This window comes from Henckelia pumila, chromosome 4 (assembly GCF_033568475.1).
Source record: "Henckelia pumila isolate YLH828 chromosome 4, ASM3356847v2, whole genome shotgun sequence".
Taxonomy (NCBI): domain Eukaryota; kingdom Viridiplantae; phylum Streptophyta; class Magnoliopsida; order Lamiales; family Gesneriaceae; genus Henckelia; species Henckelia pumila.
In genome coordinates, this window is record NC_133123.1 from 111,151,452 (window position 1) to 111,168,444 (window position 16,993).

The window sequence follows — 16,993 nt, forward strand, 5'->3', positions numbered from 1 at the left end:
GGCTTTGCGCTTGAAACTGCGGCAATGTTGTTGAATAATGTCCATACAAAAAGGCAGTGAATAAAACACCATATGAGATATGGATGGAAAAGGTTCCCAAATATTCTTATCTGAGAATATGGGGATGTCCTGCTTACATGAAGTAGACAGTGGGAGACAAATTGGATAGTAGATCCATTTTGTGCTACTTCGTGGGATATTCAAAGAACTCTGTTGGATATTATTTTTATCATCCAAAAGAAGCAAATGTGTTTGTTTCTATAAATTCCACCTTCTTGGAGAAGGAGTTTCTATTAGATAGAAAAGGTGAAATGATAGAACTCGAGGAAATTCGAGATACAACCACGAATGTAGAAGTTGAACCCAATCTCCAACAGCCAGTGGTTGAATCACACATACCTAGAAGGTCTGAAAGAATAATCAGACCGCCTGCAAGATATACTCTTCTTCATGAAAAAGGCCATGATGATCCTAGTGATGGATGTGATCCAAGAGACTTTAAAGAAGTGATATCTGATGCTTAATCATCTAAATGGCTTGAAGCTATGCAGTCCGAAATGGACTCCATGTATTCGAACCAAGTATGGACTTTAGTAGATCCACCTGAGGAAATTGTTCCCATAGGATGCAAATGGATTTACAAGAGAAAACTTGGGGCGGATGGGAAGGTATTGACCTTCAAAGCAAGACTAGTGGCTAAAGGCTATACTCAAAGATAAGGAGTTGACTATGAGGAAACCTTTTCACCAGTCGCTATGTTCAAGTCAATTAGAATATTTCTAGCCATAGCTGCATGGTATGACTATGAAATATGGCAGATGGATGTGAAAACAACATTCCTCAATGGAGACATTAAAGAAGAAATCTATATGTCTCAACCTGAGGGTTTCACATCAGTGGGAAGTGAGCATAATGTATGCAAACTTCAGAGATCGATCTACGGTCTCAAGCAGGCATATAGGAGTTGGAATCTCAGATTTGATAACACTATCAAAGAGTTTGATTTTGTTAAAAATCCTGAGGAACCATGTGTGTACAAGAAAGTTAGTGGGAGTGCAGTGACATTCCAAGTACTTTATGTTGATGATATCCTCCTCATTGGGAATGACGTAGGATTATTGCAATCAACTAAAGTATGGTTAACAAGTAAATTCTCCATGAAAGACATGGGTGAAGCATCTTATGTATTAGAAACACAAATCTATAGAGATAGATCAAAGAAGATGCTAGGGCTCACCCAAGTCACGTATATTGATACCATACTTAAAAGATTCTCTATGGAAGAGTCCAAGAGAGGATACTTACCAATGTGTCATGGTGTTACTCTTTCTAAATCAATGTGCCCTAAGACTGATGAAGAGATAGAGATGATGACACGTGTTCCCTACGCATCAGCAATTGGTAATATCATGTATGGTATGATATCAACACGTCCTGATATAGCATATGCTCTGAGTGTTGCAAGCAGATATCAGGCTAACCCTGGTCCATTGCATTGGAAAGCCGTGAAAGATATTCTTATGTACTTAAGAAGGACTAAGAATTTGTTCATGGTTTATGGGGGTGGAGAATTAAAATTGGAAGGCTATACTGATTCTAGCTTCCAATGTGACGTGGATGATTCGAAATCAACTTCTGGTTTTGTATTCATGCTTAATGGTGTTGCTGTCTCTTGGAAGAGTTTCAAGCAAGACACAGTTGTAGATTCCACCACTGAGGCCGAATACATAGCAACATCTGCTGCAGCCAAAGAGGCAGTTTGGATGAGGAATTTTGTCCAAGAGTTGGGCGTTATTCCAAATGGAGTTGATCCAGTCCCGGTATACTGTGACAACACTGGTGCCATTGCTCAGGAAAAGGAACCAAGGTCTCATCAGCGATCCAAACACATACTGAGAAAATTCCACATCATTCGGGAGATTGTGAAGAGGAGACATATCAATCGAGAAATTTGCCTCTGCAGATAATGTTGCTGATCCACTAACAAAGCCCTTGCCAGGACCATTGTTTGATAAGCATCGCGAAACAATGAGATTAAAACTAATGAGCATTTGGCTTTAGGGCAAGTGGGAGATTGTTAGAGTAGATGCCCTGCAAGCCAAATATTGGTCAGGGATTTTATTGACTCAAGTGTAATAACAATCTTTATTTTAATATAATTAATCTTTTATTTGGCATTTTCTTTATCTGTATACCCATGCAAGCTGCATAGATAAAGATCTTGAATATACTATAGTAAGATATGAGGTTGTACATGTGATGGCAATCATGAAACACATATTATTAATTAATGTATATTCTAAATCAAGTTCCTAGTCGATTGAGCCGTCCAAAATAAGAATAAGGATCGCTCGAGCTCGAGACTAGAATCTGTGATGATGTGTACCACGTTTCATTGGTATGGACATAGAGATGTTCAATCATACAGATTGGTGCTCATACGATGAGTTCACTGAACTACCCTCCCTCGGACTTTCCAAGTGGTTATCATTCATCAAGTGGATAAGTTTGTGGTTATGGTTGTACACCATTAGTCCTTACGACCCGGGACAACACTGAGGCTCTACATGCTAGGACTTTACTTTGACTCGTTTACCGAATTCATGAGGGTCATCAGGTGGCGAGGTTGGGTACAGTTGCGACACATGTAGGAGCCAGTGCATTGTAGTCGGGGATTCACCGCTCACCTACGGGTGTGAATATCCTATGTGATCAAGTGAGATAATAGAGCATGGAATCTCTGGCCAGAGTCTAAGATGTGTAGTGGAGTAAAGTGTTTACCAAGTTACACATGCGATGCCACTATGTATTCTCAAAGACATCACATCGTTATCAAAATTCACATGCAACCCTCGATGAACCAATGGTTGCAGTTTCGATCGGGATATATGAGATGAAGGGACTGTACTGTACGTTAACCATAATCGACTAGTTTCTTGCAGACACTATCAGTGATACCTAGGAAATCATGGGGCGGTGCTACTTAACGCTCTTACCAAGATTCAATGGGTCAAATAAAAAATGAGTTCTGACAATTTTTTTTATGATCAAAGAGTTGATGCATAGAATGAGGCTAATAAGGGTAAGCCTGGACCCACGACTAGTTGTATCCCTGAACCATTGAGGGTTACATAAGTACTGATTTTCCTGTTCTCGTTAAGATAATAAATTTAAAGAGTTGAATTTATGATGAACAAATTTAACTGGATCGATAGATAAGCTTATAAATTGTTTATAATAGCTTATAGAAATTTTGAGAGCAAAATTAATTAAAAGAGTTTAATTAATTTTTTTCAAGTTGGACTTGGATTTTAAGGGCTCATACAATATATATAAATGAGTATATATATATATATTTATGGATATGTGAACTTATGTTTATAATAATAATAATATATATATATATATGATATATATATTATATTATTATAATAAAAAAAAATTGAGGAATAAATGAGTTGTCTCCCGAAAATTTTGAGGATCAATATTTGATATTTGACATATTTTAACATAAGACTCCTTGATCTAAAGCGGATAATATCACTAGCGAAGTGCGGCGTGACAAATAAAATATGGAACTAATTGGTAAGAAAAAGAATAAAACAAATGAAGCCAAATAAAGCGGCGTGACAAATAAAATATGGAACTAATTAGTAAAAAAAATTAAAACAAATGAAGCCAAAATCTATTTAAAAGATAGAATTAAAGCAACTAAACAATCATAATTCATCCAGTACACACAGAAGTTGGTTAACTTGGTTCTTACATTGTCAAATCATTTCACCAAAAACAACCCAAATATTTATGTATATGATCATTTACCCACAAATAGAGTTAAAATATCATCACCTCAAATAAAACATAAACTCAAATTTCATAAGTCATTCCAACTTTAAGAAGCCTTGTCTGAGGAATGGCCAGCATTTTTCCTCCGTGCCTAAAGTTCTTCCTTAGGAAAGTGTAAGCATAATTTATTACTATCTTCTTGAGCAAAGACGAGTCCTTTTTCGCCACCACTTCTGCTTCTCCTATCAAATAAAACACACCTTGATCCATTGCTTTATCAACATATTGCATCTGTGCTTCAGCTCCTTGTGTTAAGGCAAGTGGGATGTTTTCCCTCCTGTTTCCCGAACTAACCGACTGAATCGAACTTGACGAAATACGAGGGGGGATGTTATGGTGCTCTGGTACCACCGATTCATCCGCAGGTACCACTGCAGAAGATGAAGACTTTCTCGCCTTCCCTTCACCCAGGAAACCAGAATGAGGGACGACGCTTGCTTGCTCATGGTCATGCATCATCTGTGCGTTTTCGACGACTCCTTCGTTCATGAAATGTTCATGCCTTATGAACTCCTTCAAGTTGTGCATTAGCTGTCGTTCGAATTCATGTGGTTCCTCGATTGAATCCTTATATCCATACCTCACAACACAACGGTAAACATGGTATTCTCTCGGCTCAACTGATCTGAACAAAAACCGCTCCTCAACGGAGACGTAGCTGATAGGAATGGCCTTCACTGACACCATTACTACCACGGAATGAATGGAAGGGATGTTAGAAACAAAGTGAGAGAATATTGGTGGGATTCCTTGAACAAGTTCGGAATAAAGAAGCCCAATGCCTGGTAGTCTCTTTATGTCTGTGTTTTTAGCCAAGTCCCTTACACACACACTAGACACCTTATTTTTCATCTCGAACATGTAACGTTGCTGCTGCGAGTAATGCCATATGCCCATCATTGTCATAAGCACGAGAGAGAGTGCCAACGGGAGGTACCCACCTTGGCTGAACTTGTAAAGAACAGATGACAAATATGTGAGCTCCACACCCATGAAACCCAAGAAGAACAAAGCGATCCACCAAATATTCGTTTTCCATATAAACAACATTATCAACGTAAGGAGAGATGTTGTTATCAACATCACGGAAACAACAGCTATACCTACAATATCAACAACAAATCATATATGTCACAAATAATAATAATGGCTAACAATTTAAGAAACATTAATCTTTTGAATAGTCCTGGAATTATTATACTGAAAAATGTTGTAATGTTCCTACAAGCAGCTGAATCAAAGTGGAATACTATAAATGAAATTTCTTCTACATGAGTGATGTGTGGAGAAGATAGAATGCATTGTAAATTCAATAGAGTTTCAGTGTTATATATATTGCACTTGGATATATATTCTAGCTAGTAATCCAAATTTATAAGTGGACTAAATCTCTTTTTAATCTTTCTTAATTTAGAAAATAGTTATATATATATCAACCTTTTATATAAATGAAAAATATACCTTGGAATAAATGTCGTAGAAAATCTTTCCACCATAATCTTAATTTGTAGTATTAATGTAATTCAAGAACATATATTTCAACTTGTAGAAAAAAAAAATGAATTTGGTTTGATGATTTTACCGTAGGCATTGCCAATCTTGTCTGTTGTTTTGAATCCATATGTGACGATGACACAAGCAATCATGAGAAAGTAGTTGATCTCTGGAATGTAGACTTGTCCCTCATACTTGGCAGAAGTGTGCACAACTTTTACTCTTGGGAAACAACTTAGGCTGAGGGACTGGGAAATTATAGCAAATGCTCCGGATATCATAGCTTGACTGGCGATAATTGCTGCAGCATTAGCCACTACAAAAGTTGGCCAATAAAGTGGACCTGTAAATATAGATATGATCAGATTTTTATAATGGAACTTTTGATCAATTTTAGTCCAGTATATATGTATATATATGGGTGTGACATTTTCATACGTATGTATCTTCTTTCATCAAATCAATTATAGTCCTACAGATATAAACCACGTTCAATTTAAGTAAGAATTATGTAACTAAATATACATCATGTGAAACTTCGTGTGATAATGTTAATAAAATATTATATTAATTATAATGACAAAAACTTTGTAAATGAGAAATTAATTAACCTGGTATGGAGTCATAAAATGTGGTCTTTACATGATCGGGGAATTTGGAAAGATATGCTGCTTGTCCACTGTACGCAATGAGGAGAGCAGGAAGAACAATTCCCGAGAAACTAATCTGAAGTGACACAAAACAAGAAAATCTGTTTGTTTTGGGAAAAGTTTAAAGGAGTAAATATCATTTCAAATAGCAGAATATATACATAATTTGTATCAAACTTGCCATGCCTCAAATTCAAGGGCTCGTGCAAATAAATAACATTGCTATAAAGTATAAACCATAATTGACCCAAGTTATTATATACATACATACACGATACTGTTAAACGAACAATTCAAGTTGCTTGATAATTCTATATATATATAATTACCAGGTACGAGACATCATTATCGATTGCTATGAACGTGCATGGTAACGAGAATACTTACTTGCACAGCTGGTACGTTAAAATGACCTAAGTCAGCAAACATGGCTTCAGTCCCTGTTGAAGTTAAATGAAAAGACATGGGTTGGCTAGGGACAACAAATATTTCAAGAAAGTGGTTTTTCACTAGTAAACATTACCAGTGATGCATAGAACAACTCCACCAAGAGATATCCAAGCCTTTTGACCATTTCGTTGGAAGTATTTCACAATGTACTGCGGGTTGAAAGCTCGTAACACACCGATATCATGCTTGAATAAGTTGTAGGCGCCAATCCCACTTATGAATAAAAACCACAAGCAAACTGCAGGAGCAAAGCTAAAGCCCACTTTATCGGTCCCGAATCGTTGAACGCAGAAGAGAACAATCAATATGGCTATCGAAATATACACAACAGCTTCTGCAAAATTAATTGCATGCATGCATACATCAGCATATATAAATTGGATATATAATCTTGTATAAAGATAACCAAATATGGAAGTAAACTAGAAGAAAATTGTAGTCACCTTGGTTCAAACCCTTGATTCCACTTACTGCGGAAAGGACTGCAAATTCATTCAACAAACAAGTTATGGCAAATTAATCAATCTATAAATTAACCCGTTATCACCTCTAAACCCAATTTTATTTTTTTATGACAATTCAATATTGCTAAATGACATGAATGTGTGTTAAAGGATATACCTGAGATGCAGGGCGTAAGAACACCATCACCGATGACCATGGAAGTTCCAAGAGTCGCAGCAAGGAAAAGCATGAGTTTAGCAACTTTGCTCCTCTCAATCATATTTTTGATATTTTGAGCCCTCTGAAGATTGGAGGATGGGGTATCGAGTTTGTAATTGGAGAGTTGGGCATCTTCGGGTTGATTTTTGGGTATCAGGCTCACGTTTGCATACCGGCATATTAAGGAATACAAAGCGAATGTACCCCCTGCAACATGTACTCACCCACAGTCAATTGACCATAATTATAATTAATATATTCAAATTTGTCGTAGTACTATATATAGTACTTATACAAGTATATTGGTTTAAAAACTAGAAATATCATAAAAAAATCATCTATGAGTTCGTCTATTTTGATTTTTTTTTTAATTTACACTAGAATTTAGTTTTAGTGCAATCTTAGATTGTTTTTGGTTGCTTTTTATAATATTTACAAGAGATTATACATAACAAAAAAATTAAAATAAACTTTTATAACAAACACCATCTTGATTTGATGTACCCGGTAATACTACATCAATGTAATTGGCATTGTATATGTCACAACAGCTAACGTCGGTCACATCAACGATAAGTGAAAAAACAAAGAAGCTAATCAATTACGTTGTGACGAGATGCTGACGACTTCAGGGCCAAAATATACCGAAATTAATCTATTTGTAGATTAGGTTATATATATATATATATATATATATATATATATATATATATATATATATATATATCTCTTCTTAAAGAATCTAAAATCAATTCTACAGACCTTTATTAATGTATCATATTTAATTTTGTGTTTCTTTTTAAAAAAATATGATTTCGACGTAATCTAATTAACAAATCTTCTATAAATTAAAGTTCATTGATTCAAAAAATAATTTATAATTAACTGATAAGATAAATATTATATATAAATTGTTTAACCAACAAATAATGACACACAATTATTATTATTATTTTATACCTATAAAAGTATGGATATTGGAGAGTGTTTTCCAATTGTGTATTGACATATTTAACCTTCCAAAAAAACTTCTATATTTACATCATTACACCCACTAAATTATCCACTAATATAACTACTTATCATTAAAACATCTATATCTATATCTATATAACTATAAAAGTATGGATATTGGAGAGTGTTTTCTAATTGTGTATTGACATATTTAACCTTCCAACAAAACTTCTATATTTACATCATTACACCCACTAAATTATCCACTAATTTAATTAATTATCATTAAAATATCAAGACTAAATTAATTACCACATTTTTCTCAACTAACTAACTAACTATTTTCACTAATATAATTATATTGTTTATAAATTTTCAGTTATTTATAACATCAAAAATCATTAATCATTAAATTAAACCATCAAAAATCAATATTGTTTAATGAATAATAAATTATTAATTATTGATAAAATTAAAAATTAAACATAAGTTCAATATAACTTGGGAGGTAATATTTTGATCTATTTTTCAAAATCACCACATTATGGTTTGCCATTTGTACACTCTCAAATTAAACTCTTTATTTATTTTCATCTTAAAAAACAAGCCAAAATATTGTATCCAAAAAATTTACATGTAATTTTAACAATCGGGTTAATAAGTAATTATCAAATAGTACTTAATCATAAAAATAATCTCATGACAATTTATTAATTTCATACACATAAAATGACAATTATATCGACAAAAAGGCAATCAAACATTAACTAATAAACAAATACAATAAACAAATAATTTGAATAAAAAATATAATATATTTTGGCTCATTCACCAGTACTTAATCATAAAAATATATCAATATAATTGTAATGACATGCAATGAATGTTAAAAAAAAAAAAAACAATAGCCACCGAGTTTTAATTTTTTAGACATCTTTTTGGTAACAATTTTTTTTATTTATTAATAAAAAAATGAGTTGATATATGGCCTATTAGTATCACATGAAATTATACTACTGTAATGGATAAATAATTAACTATCGATAAAATAAAAAAATAAATAATTAAACATAAATCTAATGTGATATTTTCAATAGTTTATTCTATTTTTCACATTTTATAATTTATTATATCAAATTAATTTGAGTGATATAATCGTCCTAACATAATTGTACCCAATAAAATATATAGTTAATTTAATTTATAATTTATTAAATGAAGTTCATAAAATGAAATCATAATTGTAGTTAGCAGAATACCACCTAATATATAATCATTATCTGAAATTATACAATTTGAAAATCAGGAAAAAAATCTAAAAACTTGGTCAAATTTTTTTTATTAATATTATAATTTATTGGTAATAAAGCAAGTATCATGATATATTAAAAATTAAATTAAATTAAATTAATAAAAGCAGTAGTATAATATCCAATAGTTTCTAAGAACCAATAATTATGAACAATTAAAAATAAGGATAATACTAAAGGTACAACAAATATCGTGTACAACGATATTTACAACAATTATATCGTGATATTTATTATTTTATCGCGAGATTTTGTATTCAATTTATCGTGAGATTTTGATATATTTAATTTTTGCATTGTATTGTAAGATTTGTTGTACAAAATTGTTGTACATGTAGCATTGCTCTAAAAATAAATTACTTATCTCTTTCATATAAATGTACAAAAAAAATTAACAAGATAGAAGATAATTTAACTTAATGTTATATGTTCAATTTTTTTATAGACTCTCTTTATTGGTTAGTTATGAACATTATAATTTGATACATATTAATGTGATCATTAGTTATCATTATATATTTATCTAAATTATTGATTTATTCTGTTTTGTAACTTTTTTTTTATTGTCTGATTTGTGGATGTATAAATATTTTTTTCTTCAATTCATATTGTTTTATATGTGTTATTCTTATTATATTATCATTGTTTTTTATAACACAAGCTTCAGATATTCAATTTTTTAACTATATATATGTTTTTAATTCATATATATTTAATTGGTGTAAACGTGCATCGCACGTTCTTTTTGCTAGTATATATATATGTATAATAAGTAATCATTATATTCATATCATTTTATCATCTCAGCTCGCAAATACGTACGTACTGCCTTGCATTCCAGTTTCCACACTATCTAAATTAAGCAATAATTTATGTAAGTAATATAAAAGTTGTAGATTGGAAAATTCAGGTTGTGTGCGTTTGAGTTGAAATATTTTCTTAGGAGAGGATTCAGGCAAATGAATGTGAAATGACTATCATAAGTAGAATCTGAAATACTTTTGAATAAAATAACTTTAAAATATTAAATATATATTTGAAATTCATGGTTCAGATAAATTTCATATATTTGAAAATGACCAAAATAATAATTAATGAATATTGATTAAAGATTTAACTAGAATCCAAGTACACCATTTTTTGTGACGTGAGAACTCGCAACCGCTACCATCGGTGCACACTGAGTAAACCCCCGGACTAACGCAATAGCCTGCAAACTACGTTAGCCAGGTAAACCATACTAGACAAGCCCTGTGTGACAGGCTAGTCCAAGAAGGTGTTGGTAGGAGAAATCGAACTTCTGACTTCTGGCCAAGAGTTCAATTACTCCACCAACTTGGACATCCCCTTAGGAACCAAATCCACGATATTATTCAATACAAGCATGTCTTAATTATGGAATCTTATCTCCGGTAGGTTATCTTTTTTCTCACAAACACTCAACTTATTTTTTCCAGAAGAAACTAATTAATACAAAAATCATTACAGGGAATTGTGAAAATTTTGAGTGAATTTTTTTGGTTATATTTGTAAAATCATTAATACATATATATTCAAAGAAAAATCATTATAAATAAATAAAGAAAATAGAATAGAGCATGTAACAAGATTAAAACAAAAAAGATTAGGTAGGGAGTCTCGTGAAGTAATCTCAGAATTAAATCATGATTGCCTTTTCAAGTCTAGGTTTTAGCAACCGATCACCATTCTAAAATAAAATTCTATCAATTTTTAGAGCTTGGACCTCTTACTATGTACGAATCCATGCAGAGACTAGATATCAACTCATCGTCATTTGTTATAGATGATGAATCGATCCAATCTATATTTATAGCGAAAATTAATATTTTTAACATAAAAAGTAAATTTTGTTCATGAGTCAGATCGGTTAGAAATCAATCTGAAAAAATTGATCATGATATGGTCCCAAGAGATTTTTCGTATTTGAAAAACGATAAAAGGGATCAGAAAATCTAAACCATAGGTCAAAATAAAAAAAAATAATAAAAAAAAAGGTGCGTATGATATTCAGGTAGGAAATTAAACATATATAAGCTGGTCACTGGTGTATAGGAATTGAAACATATATACGTACCGTCACCATGGTCATTAGCCCTCAAGACGATAAAAACATATTTGATCATAGGAACAAGTATGATGGTGTAAATGATGAGAGAAAGAACTCCAAGTATGTCGTCGTTATGTTTAATTCCATCGGGGAAAGTAGAGGAATACACATACAACGGCGACGTCCCGATGTCTCCATATATCACTCCCACACTTTGAAAGGCCAAACTCAAAGTCCTCCTCCAGCTCACCTAATTAATATATTATTAATCTCATCAAAATACAAAACTGAATCTAAAAATACAATCTACAGTACTCTTAGCTTTTTTTTTACAAAATTTTGCTTCTTAATTAACTAGAAATTCTCTCAAACACTACCTCTATATACATATGTTATAACGATATTAGTCAATTAAAGAAACAGGCCGGTAATTAATTAAGAACCTGGGCGCCGTGAGTTGGGTGTTTGGAAGAAACATTCCCGGCCTCTAGATGGAAGGAATCAGCGCGGCGGAGTCTGGCCCAGGAAATTTTTCGTTCCGTGAGACTACGGGTAGTATTTGACTGTGGTGGTTGCCCATTCTGATGGTCGACCTGATGATCCGCCATGGATTCAGCTTCTTCGATCGGTAGGGAGCTAGAGCACCCATGTGCGTGCTTAATTTATAGGGTTGATTTCGAGCGTATAGGTAAGTTTGGAGACGTGCATGTGTGAATATTTTAGTGCATTATTTGCACTCTTCATTTCATTTAATTTAATTTAATTTAATTTAATTAATGACGTTTGCTTAGAATATTCTCCAACTACTATGCCTCGAAACTGTAGCTTCTTTGTCCCCATTACAAACATATCAGAAAATTATCAAAATCGTCGACTTTTGATCGTTTGATTAATTTTAATCATGATTTGATCGTTATATCTTTAATCCCCGGATTCCGGACTTGATATTTACCGCCGGTTATAATTTTTTATCACTTGATCGTACATAATTAATTTTATCAAAGTCAAGATCAGAGATTTTATTGATTGATATTGTAGATTGCAAAGAATATAATATTCATTGTACATGAGTGAGATTATTCAAATTTAGGAGAATGATCAGCACGTAGAGCTTGGGATGTTGTGTTGTCCGAAAATTTTAGTTGCACTATTACAATCAATTACAATTTTGATAAAATGACAAAATTTTCATCCTACATGTTTTTTTGAATTACAATTTTAAATTATATCTAATATTGTCCAATCTCGTACATACTCAAATTTGGGGGTATTATTGATGTCATCTCTTATGACTTTTATTCCTCATGTCATCTCATATGACTTTTACCCTAAATATTGCATTTTAAGTCCCGACTAGTCACAATATTACCAAGTACCAACCAAAGATAACGGTTGATTTAGACCCCAATTAATGAGTCGTATAAGTAATTGGTTGAGTATATAAGCATTTTGGTTAGTGCCTAGTGTTCAGGTTCGATTCCCCTATCAACATTTTCTTGGACTAGCCCGTTACATAGAGCTTGTCCAGTGCATTTTACCTGACTAGCATGGTTTGCAGGCTATTGCAATATTAAATTTTATCCAGTGCACATCGAAAAGTAATGATTTACGATTGCATGTGGGTTCTCACGTCATTATAAAAATAAAATAAAATAAGGTTAACGGTTGATTTATGAAAATGTGGCTATTCAACTAGGTTCCGCCAACTAGTTCGACAAATTCTTAATTTTAACTAGTACACGAGCACGCGTTGCGTGCTTATGCAATACATTTTTTTAAATAAAAACAAAAAAAATAGAGAACAATTTTGAAAAGTGTTTTTTGTAAATAAATAAATTAATTTTATAAAAATATAGTTTTGTAAATAAGTAATTATCAATGGGCAAAATAAAATGTTATTTTGGTAATTAAAAATATATTAAAGGGTAAAATAAAGACCAATATTCTCTCAACTTTAATAAAGTAGAATAGATATATACTAATAAAGGGTAAAATAAAGAGGAGTTGGTCATACCAACATACCAACTCCTCAACTTTAAAAAAATACTTGCACACAAACGCACGCGTTGTGTGCATTATACGTTCCAATGTTTTAATTGAAAATTTTAAAAAAATAGCGAAAGGAAAAATGGAAATTTTGTAAATTTTTTTAATTGAAAATAAAAAAATAGTGAAAAAAAAAATGGAAATTTTGTAAATGGATATCCGCAAAAATGCGAAAAAAAAGTGAAAGAGGTATTTTTGTAATTATATAGTCATCAAATGATAAAAGTAAAGAGGTTGGCTATACCAACATACCAACTCATTAACTTTAATAAAATAGAAAAAATATACTAGTGGAGAGGCACATCCATGGGCGCTCGTTTTATCCTTCAGTTTTTTTCTTTGCTGCAATCATGAACCGAAAAATATTTTGGTTCAAACAAATTTAGTTAAATAAATAAATAAAACGAAAAGACATAAATAAACACCATTAAAAACTTTGAAGAATACGTGGGATAATTTAGAAAAAGGTTGGAGAAGTTGGGAGTGCACTCACGTGTGAAAGCAATTGTTAAAATTTCAAATTTGTTTTTGACATACCAACATACCAATTTAGGAGGCCTTCATGCTTAATAAAATAGAAAGATAGAAAGATACAATAGATACAATAAATTTATAAGAAAACTGAACTGAACAATTCACCTAAAATATTCAGTACAAGAAAATCTTCAATCCACAACAGTCAATAGACAACATTTTTAAGGGAAAACTGTCGTCTTCCACCTTTTGACAACATATATTTTTATTAAAAAAATGTTGTTGAGCGTTTTTTAGTATCGAAGACAACAATATTTTAAAAACTGTTGTCTTTTACCTTTTTTTTATGCTCTCCTTGACTTGAAAATTTTCACTTGCTAGCGCTACTACCATTTACTGAAATTTCTTTGCTCCCATCACTCGGTGCATCTGCACTCTTACGAACTTTCTATATTTCTTGCTTGCTGCTCTCTTTTTCTTTTAGCTTTCTAATCTCTTTGTTAGAAAATTTTGATTGAAGTCCGAGTATTTGAACTTGAATTTTTTTGCAGAGGAACATTATATATGCTGGTGTTGATTCTTCCCTTCATCGAATTCGAGATACGTCAGAGGTGATTTTACGATTATTCAGTCTCACTTTTTTTCCTTCTAAACCCTGTATTTTGTTTTAAACATTGATGTGTTCAATTGCCAATTTGTCCAAGCATTTCTGCTGAGGACCTGAAAACACCTATCGGGGAACCAGTCAAGGGTAAAAAGAACAAGTCAAAGCACTAGCTTTGGCTGGAGAAATTCTTCAAAATACGACTAATATACCTTTCTCTCATGAATTAGTTGATAGATTAGAAAAGTATTTGAATGTAAATTTCTTCTCTCTCTCTTTATATATATATATATATATATATATATATATATATATATATATATATATATGAGTCCTTTTATGATACACAACACTATATGCCCACTTCATGCCCACCATGTACAAGTCAACTCATCTATTGTACTGGTCAACTCATCTATTGTACATGGTGGACATGAAGTGGGCACATAGAGTTGGGCACCATAAAAAAACACACACATATATATATATATCTTACTAAAATTTAAATGTTTTTAATGTTTAAATGTTTTACTATACATTAGAGCCTGGAGAAGCAGCTTGTGGACCTTTCATCCTTGCTATATGATCATCGACTACAAGATGCACACTTAAATGGTTTACAGATTCTTCATAGCTCAATCTTTACCCAACGGTCAGATTCCTAACCATCTTATTTCGACACCATTTTGATTTCTTTTTCTGTTGTGTTCTTCCTGAAATGTGGAGATACTTTCGCTGATCCTTATATCCAACATACAAGTACTTAGAGAAAGTTTTGGCAGGTGAAAGGGAGAAGATGAAATGTTTTAGTATTGTATAACAATTTTTGACAATACATCTTATTATATGCTTTCTATGGTTTTATTAGGTGTTTTCCTGGCATTCAGTACTTCCATATTCATTCCTGGAGCATTTAACTTATATCCTTATTCAGACATCAATCCTTCAAGGTGACTCTAGTGAGGCTAGAATCCCAACAGATTTGGGGAAGGTCATGTTGAAGATGATATGTTGAACGCAGTTGTTATAGCACTTTACAGCTTTCTTCATGTTTATTTTGTGCTGTGTCATTTTGTTTGCTCTAGGAAAATCAACAATTAATTATTCCGTTTACAGAGGGGACAGTAAAGGGAAAAAGGGTGGCTCTTCAAACTATGGTTTTGTTGTTGCAATCCTCTTAGCAACAACTGGTGTCAATTTTCCTCACAATATCACAGCTTCTAGATTTCACAAACTTGTTGAGCATAAGGCTGCCACGGCCTTGTTTGCGTTAGATTTATTATTTTTATGCCTTGTATTATTTTTCTTGTATGTTTTGATAAGATACATCAATTTAGCTATTAATTTTATTACCATAATCAAATAAAATGTATGTTGGTATTATTTTTCTAATATTTGAATTTTGAATATCGAGTGATTTAATGCTAAAAAAAATTTATATTAATTTTAAATTTTTTGAATTAAAATAAGGGCTTTAGGAGCGGTTCCACTCCTAAAGCCTTTTTTTGTTGTATAGTTTAGGAAAAGACAATAGTTTTTAACCGTTGCGGAACTGTTGTCTTTAATGTTAAAAACAACAGTTTAAAACTGTTGCAGAACTGTTGTCTTTAATGTTAAAGACAACAATTTAAAAATGTTGCGGAACTGTTGTCTATCGCTCAAAGACAACAGTTAAAAATGTTGTCGTTGAGCGGGTTTTTTTTACAACAGGGGATTCTACAACATTTTTAAGTAGGCTACGACAACTGAAAAAAATGTTGTTTTTAGGAGTTTTTTTGTAGTGATTTATTAAGAAAAAAAAAAAGAGAAAAAAATACCTGAATCCACGTCTTAATATTATCAACGGCTAGGATGTAAACTATTATTGGTGCATGCCCCTATATTTATTTTCAGGCCTTAATTATCTGAATTATGGGAACATTTGACTTAAAATTTTAAGTTATTCAGGCAAACAGCATTTCGCCTACTTGTGAAAACCGAAAGACGAGACATTTAAGCTTACGTTGGGGGTTTCATGGTTTTTTATATTTCACAAGGTCCGTAAATGAAATTCGCCCAAAGTTATTCTAAGAACTATGTTCTAATTATTATATGGGAAAAAAACATTAGTTGCATGTGTGACTAGGCTTTAGTCAATGATAATTAATTATAACTAGTTCTATATATTTAATACAATATTGAAGGAAGCTACTCTAGGGCTTATAAAATTTCTTTTGTCAAAGTTAAATTAATTTCTTTATTTTTATTTGAACCCCAAGCTTATGAATTTTCAACATTATTTCATTGCGTTAAAATTAACTGAAAAGAAAACAAAGCGGTTTAATTAGGTGCCGAATAATATAAATGAAAAATATGAAGATAAATTTCCCTTTGATAAATCATTTTCTGGAATATTAGCTACATTTTGAGTTACCTGTGTGCGTATATACACTAA

General features: G+C 32.0%; 1 protein-coding gene across 1 annotated transcript; it reads right to left on the minus strand.

The window, feature by feature from the left end:
* Positions 1–3,744: 3,744 nt before the first annotated feature.
* Positions 3,745–12,060, minus strand: LOC140866254 (potassium transporter 5-like). The gene is made up of 9 exons (XM_073271200.1): positions 11,879–12,060; positions 11,463–11,685; positions 7,062–7,310; positions 6,884–6,922; positions 6,514–6,774; positions 6,378–6,430; positions 5,952–6,066; positions 5,429–5,683; positions 3,745–4,949 (listed from the first exon to the last, which is right to left on the minus strand). The coding sequence occupies exons 1-9, from the start codon at positions 12,041–12,043 to the stop codon at positions 3,868–3,870; spliced, it is 2,442 nt and encodes an 813-aa protein (XP_073127301.1). The 5' UTR covers positions 12,044–12,060; the 3' UTR covers positions 3,745–3,867.
* Between the last annotated feature and the right edge of the window lie 4,933 nt (positions 12,061–16,993).